General features: G+C 34.3%; 1 protein-coding gene and 2 long non-coding RNA genes across 4 annotated transcripts; 2 read left to right on the forward strand and 1 right to left on the reverse strand.

Moving 5' to 3' along the window:
• The first annotated feature begins 6,437 nt into the window (after positions 1-6,437).
• On the forward strand, positions 6,438-7,698 carry LOC131003132 (uncharacterized). The gene is made up of 2 exons (XR_009094549.1): positions 6,438-7,191; positions 7,432-7,698. It is a non-coding gene; the product is annotated as an uncharacterized LOC131003132 (long non-coding RNA).
• Positions 7,699-8,902: 1,204 nt separating this feature from the next.
• On the forward strand, positions 8,903-14,049 carry LOC131003133 (acetate--CoA ligase CCL3-like). Of its 2 annotated transcripts, none has more exons than XM_057929609.1 (3): positions 8,903-9,786; positions 12,102-12,692; positions 12,995-14,049. In XM_057929609.1, exons 1-3 carry the CDS (start codon positions 9,568-9,570, stop codon positions 13,880-13,882), a joined length of 1,698 nt encoding a protein of 565 aa, XP_057785592.1. In that variant the 5' UTR covers positions 8,903-9,567; the 3' UTR covers positions 13,883-14,049. The 2 variants fall into 2 exon arrangements, with proteins under 2 accessions (XP_057785592.1, XP_057785593.1); XM_057929610.1 differs by lacking the exon at positions 8,903-9,786 and adding an exon at positions 10,445-10,759.
• On the reverse strand, positions 11,126-12,102 carry LOC131003134 (uncharacterized). The gene is made up of 2 exons (XR_009094550.1): positions 11,925-12,102; positions 11,126-11,645 (listed from the first exon to the last, which is right to left on the reverse strand). It is a non-coding gene; the product is annotated as an uncharacterized LOC131003134 (long non-coding RNA).
• Positions 14,050-18,229: the final 4,180 nt, after the last annotated feature.

Below are 18,229 nucleotides of genomic sequence, written 5' to 3' on the forward strand. Positions count from 1 at the left end.
TGATTCAGCTTCTGAATGTCAAATTCTTAATCGCAGCCCCAAGATTAAAACTCTCTGTAAAGTTCGATTTTTTTATAAAAAAAATAAACAAAAATTCCTCTAATTTATGAAAGAAGCTCCAAAAATTCGGTTAGTAACTACATTTAACATTTTTATTTACTTTTAGTAAGAAAGTCAATGTATTGCATTTTGGAGTAATTTTTATACTGTCGACTACGCGGCGCTGTTTTCACATATATCAAGATTTGAAACTCATTGAATCCAATTGAGATGTCGACTCTATTTTTAGAATATAAGTCAAAAAAAAAAAAAAACATGGAAAGTGTGAACATTGCATGGAAAGTGTGAACATTGCATAGTCGAAAACTTTAATGTCGCCATCCCTTATTTTGTACCTTTGTCTGTCAAAAGGTAAATTGGAATTTTTTCTTCCCTTTTAAGGGGTCGTTATCTTTGAACTTCGCATGGATTGATTCATATACTATTTAGTTCATGTATTAAGTAATAGGAAAAGTCTAAATGCACATAATATGTGCACACATAATTGGACATTTTTGTCAATTTGCATATTTTTATTAACTGGGGAATAAATTTAATTTTAATTGAATTTGCAATTTACTTCATTACCCATGGTAATTATTAAGGAAATGATTTTCAAAATCTTATTTCCTTTCTTCCATTATACGAATTGAATATTAAGAACATAGATTCTCGCTCTTTTCTCTACAAGATTTCATTTTCTTATGAACAAGATACAAATACATATAATCTACAAGACTTATAATGAAAATCTCGATTACAACAAGGTGAAATCTCAACCAAATCGCAATCAAATACAATGCCCACAACCAGCTCGATGAAATTCCTGAGTGAAGTGCTTAAGAAAGAATTTGACTTGAACAAAAAATTATGACCCGCAGCAAAGCAACTAGAAGATCCTTAGCTTCTAAAGGACTTGCAACGTGGTTTAGCTCATGTGTTGTTAATAACAATGGTAGAGAAATCTGTATAATCAATTACATAGTCGACTTACAACCCACTGGATATGTAAAATCTGACTAATTGTATAATTCAACAGTCAACTAGTGAAAATTCTGGCAGGATTTTTACAAATCCATTGTCTTTCAACTCTTAGTGTTCATTAAATTTTTCGTACATCAAAAGATTACATACAAGTGGACATGACTCTTATTTTTGTTTTTATGTATTCTTGATTTTTCATTCAATAAGAAACGTCACATTGGGGTGGTACCGGTGGATTGTTTCCAGAAAGTGGGGTGCTTAATTTCAATCTTTTGTTTTTTGAATTAGTTGATCTAATTTCATTATATATATGAAAATCGAGGTGATGGAGTAACAAATTAAATAAGATTAATTCAATTTGATTTTATATTTCATTTTTTTAGTTTAGTAATATAAATTTATATTAATAAATTGGGCATATTTTAAGAAACAAATCAATTACCTTCCAAAAGTATTGAAGTTAAAGAAAAAGGAAAAAATATCATTAAGAACAAATCACTAACTTCACAATATAGAATAAGGGTAATTTAGTCAAGGATAAAATTTGAACTGGGTCATAAAAAATAAACCGGTCCGGTTTAATTTTCAGGGGCATTATGTGCGCACATAATATGTGCATTTAGCAGTAATAAAGAACTCTATTATAATTTATAAATAAGCGTTGCAAGTTATATCTTAAAAAAAAAAAAACCTTTTGCAAGTTATTTATATACAATCATAAGTCATTTATAACACGTTCAAAAAAAAAAAATAAGCCATTTATAACCAATAAACATCTCCACATAGTAATTTAGTGGAATCTATAAATGAGTATGAGTTGGCATCATAATGTAGTGAGACACCGACGGGCATTTATCCTATGGGCTCTTGCCGGTCCAAAAAATTAAAACGTAGGCCCATGGACAGTGCTAATAATTAATTAAGTGGGCACCATAGAGGCCCAATTTATATATCCTTTATGTTGGGCTTATTTATCATTGGGCCCAAAGTAATATCATTGCTTGATCCTAAACTTCCTATAAACATATACACTTGACTAAGGGTGATTCTATTCATAGCCCACATTTTACTTTTCATAACCTCTTTTTTAAAATACTAATAATAATTAATTAAAAATTTACTATTATACACTATATTGTATAGCCCCCAAATTAGAATATAAAAGAATACTAGTATGTGCCCGCTCGTGCGATGCACGACTATCATCGAAATTACACGATAATTTAAATAAATAAATATAAATATTAAACATTATATATATATATATATATATATATATAAGTTAATACAAACATAAAATGATATCAATAAAAAATTAAATTATCCACAATATAATCTCAATAAAAATATGAATATGAAAATATTCGAATTTTCAATTTTTGAAATAGCAATTAATTGATCTAATTCATAATGTGCATACATATGTAAATTATGAAATATCATTGGAAAGTGAAAAAATAAAGGGTTTAATATGAGATATGTGTCGTTCATTTTCAAAAATAAAATATATGCAATTTCAGTAAATTTAAATAAACGTGCTTCTACAAAATTACTCTTCAATTTACTTTTATTTTTTTGTTTTATAGAAAATCGATAATTGTTTCAATTAATGATTTTTCAATGAATCATTTTGAAGCTTAAAAATTCAAGTTTTAAGCTAAAGAGTTTTAAAATGAATAAATATAAGTTTCATCATTGTAATTGCATTAAACTGATTTAATAACAATATAAATAGTAAAATATAAAAATACTAAAAACATACAAAATAAAATAAAAAAATATGAAAAAATGAATGAAAGAGAAAAGAAAGAGCCATGACATTTTAAAAAATGAGAAATCAGAGAGGATATGATAGAGGAGAGAAGAGAGAGGAGAAAGAGAAAAAATAATTTTGTGACTTTAAATTATAATAATTTATTGGTTTTAAATTTTATAATTTTTAAATCAAATTAAAGATATCGTCATTATCTTTAATTTATCATCCATATTGAATATTTTTTTTTATAAATCAAAGTTGATGATTTTAAAAGAGAATCAAAACTACAAAAAGAAAAATAAAGAGAAAAAAATTTTGGTAAGAAAAAATTTACGTTAGACTTGTCTTTTATACTCCCTCCGTCTCACTAAAAGTGATCTGTATTATCTTTTAGGCCGTCCCACTATAAGTAGCCTATTTCCATAAATAGAAAAATTTTAATCCTTCAAAAAGTATATGTCAAAGTTTTGAGCCACTTTTAATGGGACAAAGAGAGTATTATATATAGATTTAACATGTCGGTGATTTTCTTAATAATACAAAATAAATTAATATAAATCATATCTGAAGATTGAAGTCCTATTTATATATTACTCCAATATATATAAACATCAATCTTATATTGGATTTAATTGTTTAAAAGACAATAGCAAATATATTTATTTAAATAATAAATAATTTAAAAAAATATAAATACATATTAAATAGATTTAAACCATATAGTATGAAATTCTATTTTTAGGTATATGACTGAGCTTATTTATTTATAAATTTATATTAAAACTAATACAAATTCTACTTGACATAATTTATTTTAAAAATTGTAAAGTTTAAAGTGAACAAATATAATTTTCTTCTCTCTAATTGCATTAAAAAAATATTTTAATTAAAGATGTATGTAAATAAGAAATACTATAAAAATTGATATCTAACAAAAATTTTAAAAATTAAATTAAATTAATATTAAAAAAGAAGTACTTTAGGTTAATAAATTCATTAGGTCGTGGGGACATATTGGGGAGTTGTTTTTTTTTTTTTTTTGTAGGGGACATATTGGGGACTTGGATCCACATTTGTTTTCCCAATATCTCGTGCTGCAAGTCAGGAGAAGTGGAAATTGAACTTCTGTTTGCTCTTGGCGGCAGCGAGTAAGAGTTTCAGAGATTAAGAAGAAGGTAGAAGAGAGATAAAAGTTTTAAGTTTTAGGTAGAAGAGAGAGACAAAAGTTTTCTTTCGAATGTGATCTCTATAATCGATTGTTCATCAAATTGTTTTCCTCTTCTATGATTTTTTGTATTCTCTTTGTTTCTACTTCTATAATAATGAGAGAACTATTTGCGTGAGCCGAGCGTGAGCTTTCTGGAGCAGGTAATTGTAATTCATCACAGTTTTTTTTGTTTGGCAAAAGTTTGTTTTTCTCTATTTCTCCAATTTCTCGTTTTCAACATATTTCCCAATTTCCTTACCTTTCTTGTTTTCGGTTGATTCTCTCAATTTCTCGCTGTCTCCGGCAGCTTTCCCAATCTCCTTAGTTTCATTATTTTCGGTATTTCTCTATTTCCTTGAAATCTCTACATCATATTTTCAATTTCTTAAGAAATTACATAAATTTAAGAGTATATACACAACTGCTCTTAGAAGATAGAAACACAATTTGTATTGTTTATATGTTGGAAGAGATCTGTTTCTTTGTTGGAAGTCTATACTACATCTATAAGATTTTTAGAGGAATTAAACTGCAGATACGAATGACACACACGTTTTTTCAAAATTAGCTAAAATTTTGGGATGTAAAACTATCAACAAAATTGCCGGGAATATATTACCGTTGAATTGTTCTTTTATATAGTATATAGATAAGGTTCACGGCATAATTGGTATAAGTTCTACCAGTTAGTTGCATCAAATCCATCTTTCCACACCAGCTACGTTGTCTACTTCACTATAAACGAGAGAGATATGTATTGTGAATGCACTTCTTTCTTTTCTTTTCTTTTCCAAGTCATTACATGATAGAATGATATCATTATGCATTTCCTCTCATTTTGTTATGTTTTAAATGAAAGTGTTCCATTTGCAGGGAAGCAATTACTCAAACATGTTTCTTCCTGGGAAAATTAGTCCATTCCCCCAAAAAAAGACCATACATAATTATCCAATATTTCATAATCTCAACTATACAAAAATAAACTATACATTTGTCATCTGGATCAGAATTCCATTTTCCGGCTGTATGCTTGAATACCAGCTTTTCCTTCACACCTCTTCCAATCAAACAACACCCACCTACTCTTCCACTCATCTTCCAAATTATCAAATACCAACATCAAAACAAAATTTTAAAAACATATCACAAAATCAAAGACACCAAAGGTCTCACAAATACTACACCTGAACTGAATCGACGCCAAATTTCATTTCAACATGATTTTGTGTTCGTGACTTACAGATAGTGAAAAACGCATATGGTATAGTTCATCGGTGATAAAAACTTATTAGCAATATGCAGCAACCATTCAAATAAATGCAAATAATGCTATGCTACTAAGACGAAAACCTTATGGTTTGTTTCGATTCTACAAATTTTATGAGTGATAGATGAATTGAAAGAGCTTGGAGATGAATTCATAGCTTGCTTACCTTCGAAACGTTCTTCAAAATTAATGTAATTTGGGGCTATACAATCTAGGGTAAAATAGTAAATTTCTAATTAATTTTTTTTAGTATTCTAAAAGGGGCTGTAAAGAGTAAAATAAGGGCTATGAATAGAATCACTCATTAACTAATCAACCAAACCTTTATTTTTTGAACAAAATCCAAAATATAATTAGCTCTAGTAAAATAAAAACGTTACTTTTCAGCCTTTGTAAACAATAGTAAAATACTTCATTTGTTCCAATTAACTTGATCAATATTCTTTTTTGGGATATGCCAATTAAATTGATCAAAATCCTTATATGGAATAAATATAAGCAAATGAATATCTAATCATTTATTCACTTTATTACTAAATACACTTAAAACACTAGCTTCTTAAATTTTGTGCTGGAAAGAAGTTGATCAACTTAACTGGAACAGAGGGAATAGTAGAGAATCATGGATTCACCTTAAGCCTCCAATACATGAAAACTCCACAAACAATGAACTTAGAGCATCCACAGCGCCACATTTTTCGTGCCAAACCGAATCGGCATGGGTGGAGGAGCGATCGTTGGTGAATCGAGGCGTCACATGTTCGATGCTTTCGTTGGTGCTGGGCACAGAGGAGATTAATGTTGAGCGCGTGCAAAACACGCACTTAATTAAAAAAAAAGGAAATTTTGATTTAAAAAAAAAAATCGGACTGTTGGCCGATTTTTTTTATAGTATTTTTTGTTTTATCGTTGAGGAGGCAACAACAGTTTCCATTTTTTTTTAATTTCCTTTCCTTCCTCTATATATACTAATCTCTCCTTAAAAATTTTCACATCCAACACAATTATCTCTTCACATCTCAATCTATTCTCTCAATTTTTATTTTAAAGTTTATTATCTTAAATTTAGTTTAAGAAATGTTAAAATGTCATTTCAAATCTTGTAGTGTCATTTGAAATGTTATACTCCCTCCGTCCCAATAAAAGTGACCATTTTTCCATTTTGGTTTGTCCTACTCCCTCCGTCCCAATAAAAGTGGCCACATTTCTTTTTTGGGTGTCCCATTAAAAGTGGCTACTTTCTAAAAATGGCAAAAGTTTACTTTAATTAAGTCAACAATTACTCACTAATTTGGTCAACAATTGTAGGCCACTTTCTAAAAATGCCAAAATTACTCATTAATTTGGTCAACAATTGTAGGCCACTTTCTAAAAATTACTCACTAATTTTGGTGGGTCACACTCAATTAAACCATAACAATCCCCTTCTTAATCTCCGTGCCCAAAAAAAAGTGGCCACTTTTATTGGGACGGAGGGAGTATTAAAAGTGGTCACTTTCCCAAAATGGAAATATTGTTAGTTGATTAAGCTCAATTAATTCATTTAATTAAAAGTGCTAATTAAAACTTATTTGTAACTATCTTCCTCTTGCCTCTTTCTAAAATTTGTAAGCCCAATTTGCATCGACGGAAAATCTACTCCCTCTTGCCTCACGCCGCTGCTACTGTTCCACCACGGCGGCGCTCGTCCCTCAGGCGGCGGCGAAGGCGCTTGTCGCTATTGGAGTGGGCGGTGTCTGTGTGTGTTCTGTTTGGAGCAAGAGAGAGAAATAGAGGAGCGTCTAGTTTGGTGTCGCAGGCTAGAGCTCTGGCTGGCGGCAGCCCTGGATTGGGGGCCTAGCGAGAGCTGATGGAGACGACGCCGCATGGAGCAGCGACGTCAACGCCTAGATCTGAGGGTGGTCAGCGGTGGTGGTGGATCGCCTAGATCTGAGGGTGGTCGCGGTGGTAGTGGTTCGCCTACATCTGAGGGTGGTCGGCGATTTCCCTCTTCTCCTTGTCCGTCTTCGGCTTCACCAAGAATTGCAGAGATTTGGTTTTTTTTTTGGAAAGCAAGAGAGTGGAGACATACGAGAAGTGAAATGGGAGAAGGCGAGCTGAGCGACTTGATTATAAGCTTGTTTGGAGGAGTTGGCGGAGGAGGGGCTGTGGAAGGCGGCGCCGCCGCCGACGACGGAGGCCTTAAATTGAGGGCAGTGATCTGCACCATCTCTGATGCATGTGTATTTGGGCATCCCTAATTTCTGTTTTGTTTTTTTTTTTAATTGAGAAACAATCGAGAGATCGGTGGTTTGAGGAATTGATAAGACTCAATGGTAGATAAATTCGCTGATTTTGGTTTCTAGGAATTTCGATTTCTAGAAATTTTGGATCAAATTTTTGTTTTGGAATCCATAGAGATTTTTTGGGGGAATAATGTACTGTATTTTCCGGTGGGATTTTGTTAGATTGCATGAGGAAGGCTACACATAATTAACTCACTAATAAAATTGGACCAAACATAATTAAAGCATAACTATTTTTTTCTTAATCTCCGTGCCGAAAAGAAAGTGGCCACTTATATTGGGACGAAGGGAGTAGTATCATATAAAATGTTAAAGTATCATTTGTCAATCGGACTAGTGTCATTTGAAATGTTAAAGTGTCATTTGTATGTCGAATAAATGTAGTACTTTACTAAGAAAAATAATACTCACTCTGTCCTTGAAATAAGTTTCTCTTTTTCCTTTTTGGGATGTCTCCCAAATAAGTTCCCCTTTCTTTCTTTCCATTTTTTGACAACTACCCAATCACTAATAATACTTTATTTATTCTTACTTTTCATTTTGTCACCACTCTCAATACTATAACACTTTTTTTACCTTTTCATCACTCTCAATACTAATTATAACATATTTTTCTCCACTATCAATACACTTTACCATTTTTCCTCGTGCCGACCCCAAAGAGGAACTTATTTTGGGGACGGAGGGAGTATCATTTATAAAGAAAAATAGTGTCATTTTTGGATATATTAAAAGTGTCGTTTACTAAGAAAGTTAGTGTCATTTAAATATAGTAAATGTGTCATTACTAATAAAAATAGTGTCATTTAATATAAATGTAGTATCATTTAGTAATATATATAGTGTCATTTATTAAGAAAAATAATACTCCCTCCGTCCCACGAAGCATGACACAGTTTCCTTTTTGGTCTGTCCCACGAAGCATGACACGTTTCTAAAAATGGCAAAAAAATTACCCTTTATTCACATTTTCACTTTTTCACCTACCACACTTAACACACAAAATACCAATTTCTTAATTCTCGTGCCGAAAAGAAGTGTGTCATGCTTCATGGGACGGAGGGAGTATCATTTAAAATGTTATAATTGTCAATTTTAATATTATAGTATCATTTTCATATGTTAAAAGTATCGTTTGTATTAAATAAAAAGTGTCATTTAAATATCAATGCAATATCATTTATTAAAATAGATAGTGTCATTTACTAAGAAAAATATTGTCATTTAAATATATTAAAATATCATTTTCCAATTGCTTGAAATCTTATTTTCCCTAATCCAAGTAAAAAAAATAAAATTAAATCAATTTGCCATAAAGATGAGACATAATATAAAATGACTAAATTCCGTTAACTCATATTTGTAGCCGATGAATTGATGATGCATTTTAAAATAATTTGCACAAGAAAATAAGGAGTTGACTGGTCTGCAATTTCCACTCTCTAGTAAATTAGGAAAAGCAGAAGGGCATATCAGTAAAAAAAAGGTTGATGCTACAACGAAAGCACTAAGCAGAGCATCTCAGCCAAGTCGATAGCAGAGATTGATAAACTATGGAAATCGTATTATCCCAGATAATTGTTGCACTTGTGGTGAAATGACTGAATTGGGCATCACTGAGGAAGCAGGGTCTGAATGGTAGAGGTAGAAAGGCTTCCGCACTCAAGTCGCTCGATGTGCTGCTCTCGCCCTCGGCGGTGAAGATGCTGTCGGAGAGGTAGAGAGGGAGAAGAGAGAAAGAGAGGCGAGAAGAGTTAGAAGAGGGAGGGACGGATAGAGAGAGAGGCAGGAGCTGATGCAATTTGTTTTTTTGTTTTTTTTTTAATTTCCAGTCGCATCCGGGTCGGGTGCAACCCGATTGCACCAAGACCACCTCTTTTTCTTTTCTTTTTTTGAATTACACACGCAGTCGAATTATTTAATCGTTTTTTCTCCGATTCTCGTCGGCTTCTGTTTTGTCCAATATAAAAACTGGTAGAGAGAAGCATGAAAGATCTGCACACACTATCACACCGTCGGAAACGCGCAGATGGGCGTTGCAGAGAGAGACATCGATGATCTGCCCAAGAACCCAGCTAACTACACGGCTCTGACGCCGCTCGGGTTTCTGGAGCGGGCTGCCCTGGTCCACCCGACCCGGAAGTCCATCATCCACGGCTCCCTCAGCTACACGTGGCACCAGACTTACCGTCGATGCCGCCAGCTCGCCTCCGCCCTCGCAACCCGCGGTGTCACCTTTGGTAGCACAGTGAGTCGTTTTCTTTCATTATTGCTCAAGAATTTAGTCAAACAAACTATTTTTAAAAAATTAGTATAATTGGAATTTTGCTGCAAGTTTGTTTGGAAAAAAAATCGAACTTGATTAAGCGGCCCCTTGTCAATCATTTGCTGCATATTGATGAGAATCAAGAATCCATTTTTATGATATTGGGTGTCAAGATTTTGATCCATTTTAGATAAGGGATAGCTAATCTAATGATAATGTTTATGTTATTCTGGATTATTGTCAGCCACATCCGTAAACTATCCACACTTCTCTTGTTTTATTTTAGATGGAATTAGAGGGGAAAAAAAGAGGTGTGTGGTGTGAGAGGATAAATGATTGAGTGGCCTATATGTGAATGCATCTACTAGATGAAATACAAATCTAAGACCATAATAATAATTGGATGTTTTAGTTCATTTTTAGATTGATTGAGACAATGCTTATACCTAACTACTCTAGCTAGCTAGTAAGCTAGAAATGGCTACGGTAGAAGCTGGCATAATAAAAATGCAAAATTTGAGACGCCTACTGTGGGGGGGGGGGGGGAGGGGGACTATGAGGTGGGGGGTGAGCTAAGTAATATTGTGGTATAAAATCACCTCTTGACTGATGATAAACATAGCACGTTAATATAGAAGTGGTTGTGCATATAGGTTTATTGATGGCTGTGGTCTTGAGGTGGAATATTAGGCCTGGAAAAGCTGATGGCGATGTAGAGTCACTTGTAGATGTTGGACTCAAGTGTGTGCTCAATTGTAAGATACACAAGATTTGTGATGGTTTATGCATGCTTAGAGACATCATTCTCGTACAAGTCGAATGAGATGGTTTTTTCGTATAACTAGAAGGCTCTATGCTGCATAAATTGTGTCCGTTGTGGTTGAGGATCGTAGTTTATGTATATGGATTTAAGAAAGTCAAGCCATATCAATAGGGTTTTGATGTCTATTTGCAGGTATTTTATAGAAGAAAGAGTTATTCTCTTATTTAGTTTCATCCTTTTTTTTGGTTATACTCCATGTTTTATATAAAGTTCTCAAACTTAATCACCCTTCAGCTAATCCTTCGAGATTGTAATATCAACTTTGCGATTTAATTGAAAAAAAATAAATTCAAGATCTATTTTTTTTTTTTTTTTTTTTTTTTATAATAAACCAAAATCATTTTCAAGATTTTAGTCTGTTCCCAGCTATGACAATATCAGAACTTTTTTATATTAGATTTTAGTAGCTACACCAATAAATTCTCACTACTGTTTCTCTTTCTACTTTGAATGGAATTAGAGGTAAAAATAATGTCGTGTATGCTGAAGGACAAATGATCAAGTGGCTTATGCTTTAGTTGGGAAAAAATAATAGCAATATGCTTACAAGTCAACTCTTCTTAGTTCAGCACACCTTAGATTTCTTAAATCCATTATGAGCTTGACTGTGACTTAATACTTAATACTTAACTACTCTAACCGACTTGAAACGTACATGATGTGATATAGTAAAGTAATAATTGAGCTTCAATGTCTTGCTCGGGCCTCAAATGTGAAACATGTCACAGGGTCACAACATCAAATACTAGTCTCTGCTCTGCTTTGTCAAAACATTACTTATAGAAGTTGGGCTCCCGTGTATATGTTCAGTTGTTATATTACAAGACGTATTCATTATAGGCTAATAATAGAGGCTTGACACCTTCTTTTAGTACTAGTTGAGTGTTGATTGAGGATTCACATCATCGGAATTGCCTTAAAAAGTTAGCGATTACCTTGTAAGTTTAAAGGTGAGGCCACAAAAACGCTGAAGCTGGGAGGTCTTAGGTTCAGATTCCTCAACTTGATATCAATTTTCCTGAGACGTTTATTAGTCTTTAGTGTGCTGTTTTTGATAAGTGTACTGAATGAAAAATGAGATGAGAGAATGATTTTCTTGAAGTTTAAATCAATATAAACTTGTGGCTGTATTAAATAAACTGCTACTGTAATTTCAAATGCATATCCCGAAGAAGCTGAATTTCGTGAGTGAAAGCATGTGCGTCCATATTGTAACAAGTAATTTGAGTATCAACTCTATTTTGGTATTTCATGTTACTGCAAATAGAAAAATACAATAATTGGATTAGATTTTTACCTTGGTCACTTCTGAAACATGATTAAACTCTTCAACTTCGCCTCTCAACATGGATTCGATGCATAAACTCTAAAGTGATTTTCAGAGTTTTGTGCACAAAATCTTAGGATTTTTCAAAGAATTTTGCCACATTTTAGCTGCATAGATAACTGATATTTCGGGCTTTTGTATTGACAGGTTGCAGTTATTGCGCCAAACATTCCAGCCATGTACGAAGCCCATTTTGGGGTTCCAATGTCCGGTGCTGTACTAAATGCCGTCAATGTTCGTCTGAATGCACAGACCATAGCTTTTCTTCTCGGACATTCACAATCCGCCGTCATTATGGTTGATCAAGAGTTCTTCACTTTAGCCGAGGAATCTCTGAAAATTATAGCAGATACACAGAAAGAAAAGTTCAGGCCTCCGATTCTGATAGTGATCGCGGATGAGAATTGTGATCCGAAGTCACTACACTACGCACTGGGAAGAGGAGCCATTGAGTATGAAAAGTTTATGGAAACTGGCGACGCGGACTTTGAGTGGAGACCACCACGAGACGAGTGGCAAAGCATCACATTGGGTTATACCTCGGGCACGACGGCTAGTCCTAAGGGGGTCGTGCTGCACCACCGAGGGGCGTATCTCATGGCTCTGAGTAATGCCGTTGTATGGGGAATGCAAGAAGGTGCTGTTTATCTTTGGACTCTACCGATGTTCCATTGCAATGGTTGGTGTTTCACTTGGACTCTCGCGGCACTTTGTGGGACGAGCATATGCCTTAGACAGGTAAATATCTTCATGTTTCTTCTATTCTTCTAATCAATATTACGTAAGCTTCGCCTGCATAATTGTTTGACGAAAAACTTGTATTACGAGCATAATTGTTTCTTCTATTCTTCTAATCAAGACTCATCAAATAGGTCAGATATCTGGATTCAAGCCAATATCAAATGACACATTTGTAATTTTGGTGGTATTTTATAGTGTTTGGATCTGGATCGTGACTTGAATGATGAATCTAATTCGTCAGACCGTCTTACACAAGATTCTCTGTTCCTAGAAATGTATATTCACTTTTGTATCATTAGGTCTCAGCAAAAGGTGTCTACTTGGCTATAGCAAATCTTGGTGTGACTCATTTTTGTGCTGCACCTGTGGTTCTCAACACCATCGTGAATGCACCGAAAAACGAGACGATCCTCCCCCTCCCTCGTACTGTCCATGTGATGACGGCCGGTGCTGCTCCGCCCCCTTCAGTTCTATTTGCAATGTCTCAACAAGGCTTTCGAGTAACTCACACTTACGGACTCTCGGAAACTTATGGTCCCTCGACTATATGTGCATGGAAGCCCGAGTGGGACTCGCTACCCCCCGAAGATCAAGCCCGTCTGAACGCGAGGCAAGGGATCCGATATGTTGCCCTGGAGGGCTTGGACGTCGTCCATTCCGAAAACATGACACCTGTGCCCTCTGATGGTAAGACGATCGGAGAGATCGTCTTCAGGGGCAATGCCGTGATGAAGGGATATCTGAAGAACCCTAAAGCGAACGCAGAGGCTTTTGCCAACGGATGGTTTCACTCCGGCGACCTAGCCGTGAAGCACCCCGACGGCTACATCGAGATCAAGGATCGATCGAAGGACATCATCATATCTGGAGGCGAAAACATCAGCAGTGTCGAAGTGGAGAATATTCTCTACCAGCACCCTGCGATATTCGAGGTCTCGGTTGTGGCCCGACCGGACGAGAGGTGGGGCGAGTCGCCATGCGCATTCGTGACACCCAAGCCGGGCGTTGACGCATCCGGCCTGGCGGACGACATAATGAAGTTCAGTCGGGCAAAGATGCCGGCGTACTGGGTCCCGAAGTCCGTCGTCTTCGGGCCGTTGCCGAAGACGGCCACTGGGAAGATACAGAAGCACCTGTTGAGGAGCAAGGCGAAGGAGATGGGGCCGGTGAGGATGAGTAGGATGTAACCGCGCGGGCCCGCTGACGTGGTATTGGCGGGAAAATTATCCGTTCTAAACCCGATCAACGTTATCAAGTCCCCTGTAACATAGTATATTGTATCTATCTTCATATGTTGGAGGATATTTTGATCTATTTGGACAACATTCTATGATTTGGTTTTGGTTGATACCCATCGTCATTGCAGTAACTGTTGATTGCATAACGTTCACGCATCTAATGATGGAGATGTGTCTGCTGCAACACAGTTGTGTGCCCCCTACAAACACTTAATGCTAAGGGATAACAAGTTGCAGACAAGCATGGGTTGCCAATATTATTCTTATTATTATCTGATTTTATAAAACATCCGGCGTTGCGAGTAGGGATGTCAGTGGGTGGATATTACCTGGACCAGAACCAGAACCGCTCATTACCCGTTGAGCTATAAAGCAACGGTTCTGGTTCTGGTTCTAGACCCGACCCATTTAGACCCAAAACCTGACGGGTCAGATCCGACCCGACCCGTTTGTTATGGGTCCGGTCCGACCCGACATGTTTTGCCGCTAACCCACCACCACCCACCCCCACCCACCCCCACGTCCACCCCACCCCCCCACCCCCACCCCAAATTTTTTTTTAATTTTTTTTTAAAAAATTTCTCCCCAATCCCACCCCACCCCCACCCACCCCACCCACCCACCCACCCACCCACCCCCCACCCCCCTCCCAAAAATTTTTTTTTTAAAATTTTTTTAAAATTTTTTCCTCCCCAATCCCACCCCACCCCCGCCACCCCCACCCACCCCCCACCCCCCTCCCAAAAATTTTAAAAAAAATTTAAAAAAAAAAAATTGGGGGGGGGAGGGTGGGGATGGGTGGGGTGGGGGTGGCGGGGCTGGGGTGGGATTGGGGAGGAAAATTTTTTTGGGACTTGGTGTATCGAGACCATGGGTTTTTTTGGTCTTTTTTGGGCATTTTTAAGTTTGGTAATGGGTATTATTGGATCTATGGGTCTTATAATACCCATGGGTAATTAACCTACCCGCACCATTTAATTTTTCACTTAATGGTCTGGTCCGGTGTGGATCCATTAAGCAATGGGTCGGTTCTGGTTCCGGAACCGTAGCAATTTTAATGGTTCTGGTCCGGGTAAAACCCACCCATTGACATCCCTAGTTGCGAGGCAGTGTTTTGTTTTTATCACTTGTGCAAATACTTGATGCATAATACTAAATCGTATTTAGTGAATCAAAGTATGAGATAAATATGAACTCTTTATTATACAACATTTAATCGTCGGTGAGGCCTACCTCAAGTGGTAAAGTTGAGACATCTAAAGACTCGTTTGCGTGCGAGTTATTTATTTGATTAGATAATAGATAAAGACTATACAATATTTGATTATAGCATCTAATAGGAAGTTGACACGAGATATTATATAGATTTGATATAAAAATAATATTTTTATAGGATATGAATGTTCCTATCTACCCAATTAGACATAGCCATATGGTCCAACTGTGTATGGTATTGAGTATTTTCTGGTTTGTGACAGTTGGTGCAGACCCACCTTGTCCACTATTTATGTCTTATGATTCAAGAATTAACTTTATAACTAGACAATATGGCTATATGATAGTATCATATTATATAATTTGAGAAAACTTAAAATCAAAGTACTATGAAGATAAACTCAACTGAAATCTCGTAACATATCAAATCAAATATTAAAGTTTAACACGTATCTCGAATATTTCTTTACATTTTAATTTATATGCATATAGCTAGCTATATTATTTTAAGGTTGTATATACCAAAAGGAGTTATCGTTTTCATCGTAATAACCTTCACGTTAAAGGTGTAGGGTCTCCCTATACCAGAATTATCCAGTTTTAGGATATTGCAAAAAAAAAAAAAGGCCAGATCAAATTAAGGCATAAAATAATAAAATAAATTCAAGAAAATGCTAAATATTTCACGATCAAGCGTCATTGTCATATGTTCATGTCCATGCACTTCACATCTAGTCAGCAATCAGCGCCAATTCCTATCAAAATTCAACATTATCTATATTCTTAGCTCAAAAGAAATCACATTAAAAATTGATTATATATTGTTTTTGGGTTAATACCAGAAAAAAGACTACCATAAAAGTTAAGGGGCGTAGAAAAACTTCCAGACGGATGCGTTTTCTAAATTTCAAACTTGAAATTTTGAGAAGACAATTTTTCCGTAATTCGACTTGATGAAGAAAATTTTGTGATACTTTTCATAAAATCATATAAGACTTTTTTTAAGACTTTGCTTAAATATACATAAGATTTTTATAAAACCAAATAAGATATTAAGACATTTTATTCATAAATGAGACTTTATTTAAATGTAAATAAAAATTTCCATTTAATGAAATAAGATTAGACTTTTTTATTCGTAAATAAAACTTTATTTAATGTAAATCAAGTAATATTTTTCTTAATAGCAAATAAGACTTTAAAACTTTTATTCGTAATTAAGACTTTTGCTATTAAAAAAATTATATATATTATTATTATTTTATATAACTATAACTATTTTCATGCGTTGCACGGGATATATGGTAGTACAAGTTTCCTAAATAAAGCTTCAGCTTGAGCAAACAAACCTAATCATAGAACCCACTATTTTTTCCCAAATTAAGTTGGACAAGAGTTGAATGAATTTGAAACTTCGGCATATAATTCCCAAGCTTGGTTGATTATCTCACAAGCAAGAATCGAAAATGATGGAGAAGAGATAAAGACTACCCTTGAATTTTTATCTTGAAAAAATTGGTACAATAAGACAAGAAATGTCAAATAATTAGCTTTCAATTATTATATTTCTTTATAATTGCACAAATTATCATAAATAAATTATATATTTCTACACATATCTTAATATTAATTTCACACTATATTGAAAAAGAACCAGTCATTTTAAAGCTAGACTAGATAAGACCATCAAAAAATGTGAGGCTTATACAACATATAGAAATTAAAGATCAAATATTTTCTTAATAAATATTATATATACACGTACATATAACTTGAAATTATCGGAACTTGAGTAATTTTTATTTCTAATGCCGTTTCACATAATAAGATTGTATGACGGCAATACTATGGATTTAAACATAACTAAAAGTACAAACAAAATTATATAAACATGTAGCAGAATATATATAAGTTTGAGCTGGATATAGGTACTAGTGGCTAACTTAGGCACCGAACAATTTATTTAGTTTTCACTTATTTTAATAAAATCGACAAATTATTGATATTTTATGAGAATAGATGAACAAAATTCCACACCATCAAACTGAATGGAACTAGAAAATTAAAAAATATAGCCCTCTTAGAGATCTTTTGTGCTTCCGATGTAGGATAGTTTTGCACAAGTTTTTATGTTTTTATCTTGTGACTTGTTCATGATTTTCCTCTTTGGTTACTAAAAGATTTGTCTTCGAATATAGTAAACCTAGTAAGTTGTAATAATATAAGACAAAATTCACGTTTTCACCTATTTCAAATTTCTGCTGGCTGTCAATATATCACGAGCATACATAGATCACTTTCCTGTGACAGGATTTTACTATGCAACTTTGTTTGTTTGTGTGTCCTAATTTAATTGTGCGTGATTTGTTCATCAAAATTGTGCAATAAATATAATGAAAACAATTCTAGTAATTTAATTATGCGTGATTTGTTCATCAACATGCAATAAATATAATGAAAACAATTCTCTTTACTAAAAAAAGAGTCTCATTTCACTTTTTTTTATTCACGAAAAAGAGTATCATTTCACTTTTTGAGCCATATATGTCCACCACATCTTATTTTATTTCTTATATTTAATTATAAATTATACGTTTATTCTATTTTTAATTAATAATTTATCTTTATTCTATTTTTTTATACTAACTTTACCCCAATAAATTGTACATTTATTCTATTTACAACAACTTTAATAATTTTATTAGAATTAATTTGTGTCTACTCTCAAACGAGACTCTGTTTCATAGACGAATGGAGTATCCGATCCCTTGCTGCAATAAGATTCTCTTCTCGATTTCTACTGCAACTGTTTGAATCTAGTATTGTAATACGTAAATACTTCTCATGCACCAATAAAATAGATTGTGGATATATATAATAATATGAACATAGGCATTTAAGGAGTTCCTATCAATTATACATGACAACTTAATTAAATATCTATGAATTTTAGGTTGGAAGAATTGGACCAAAATAGCAAATTAAACTAATGGTAACGAGGATTAAGAGCATCTGTATCGCAGCTCACGCGAGCTACATAACACAGTCGGGGGTTTGGGATGAGACACAAAAGAGCGCGGC

Source organism: Salvia miltiorrhiza, unplaced genomic scaffold (genome assembly GCF_028751815.1).
Source record: "Salvia miltiorrhiza cultivar Shanhuang (shh) unplaced genomic scaffold, IMPLAD_Smil_shh fragScaff_scaffold_79, whole genome shotgun sequence".
NCBI lineage: Eukaryota > Viridiplantae > Streptophyta > Magnoliopsida > Lamiales > Lamiaceae > Salvia > Salvia miltiorrhiza.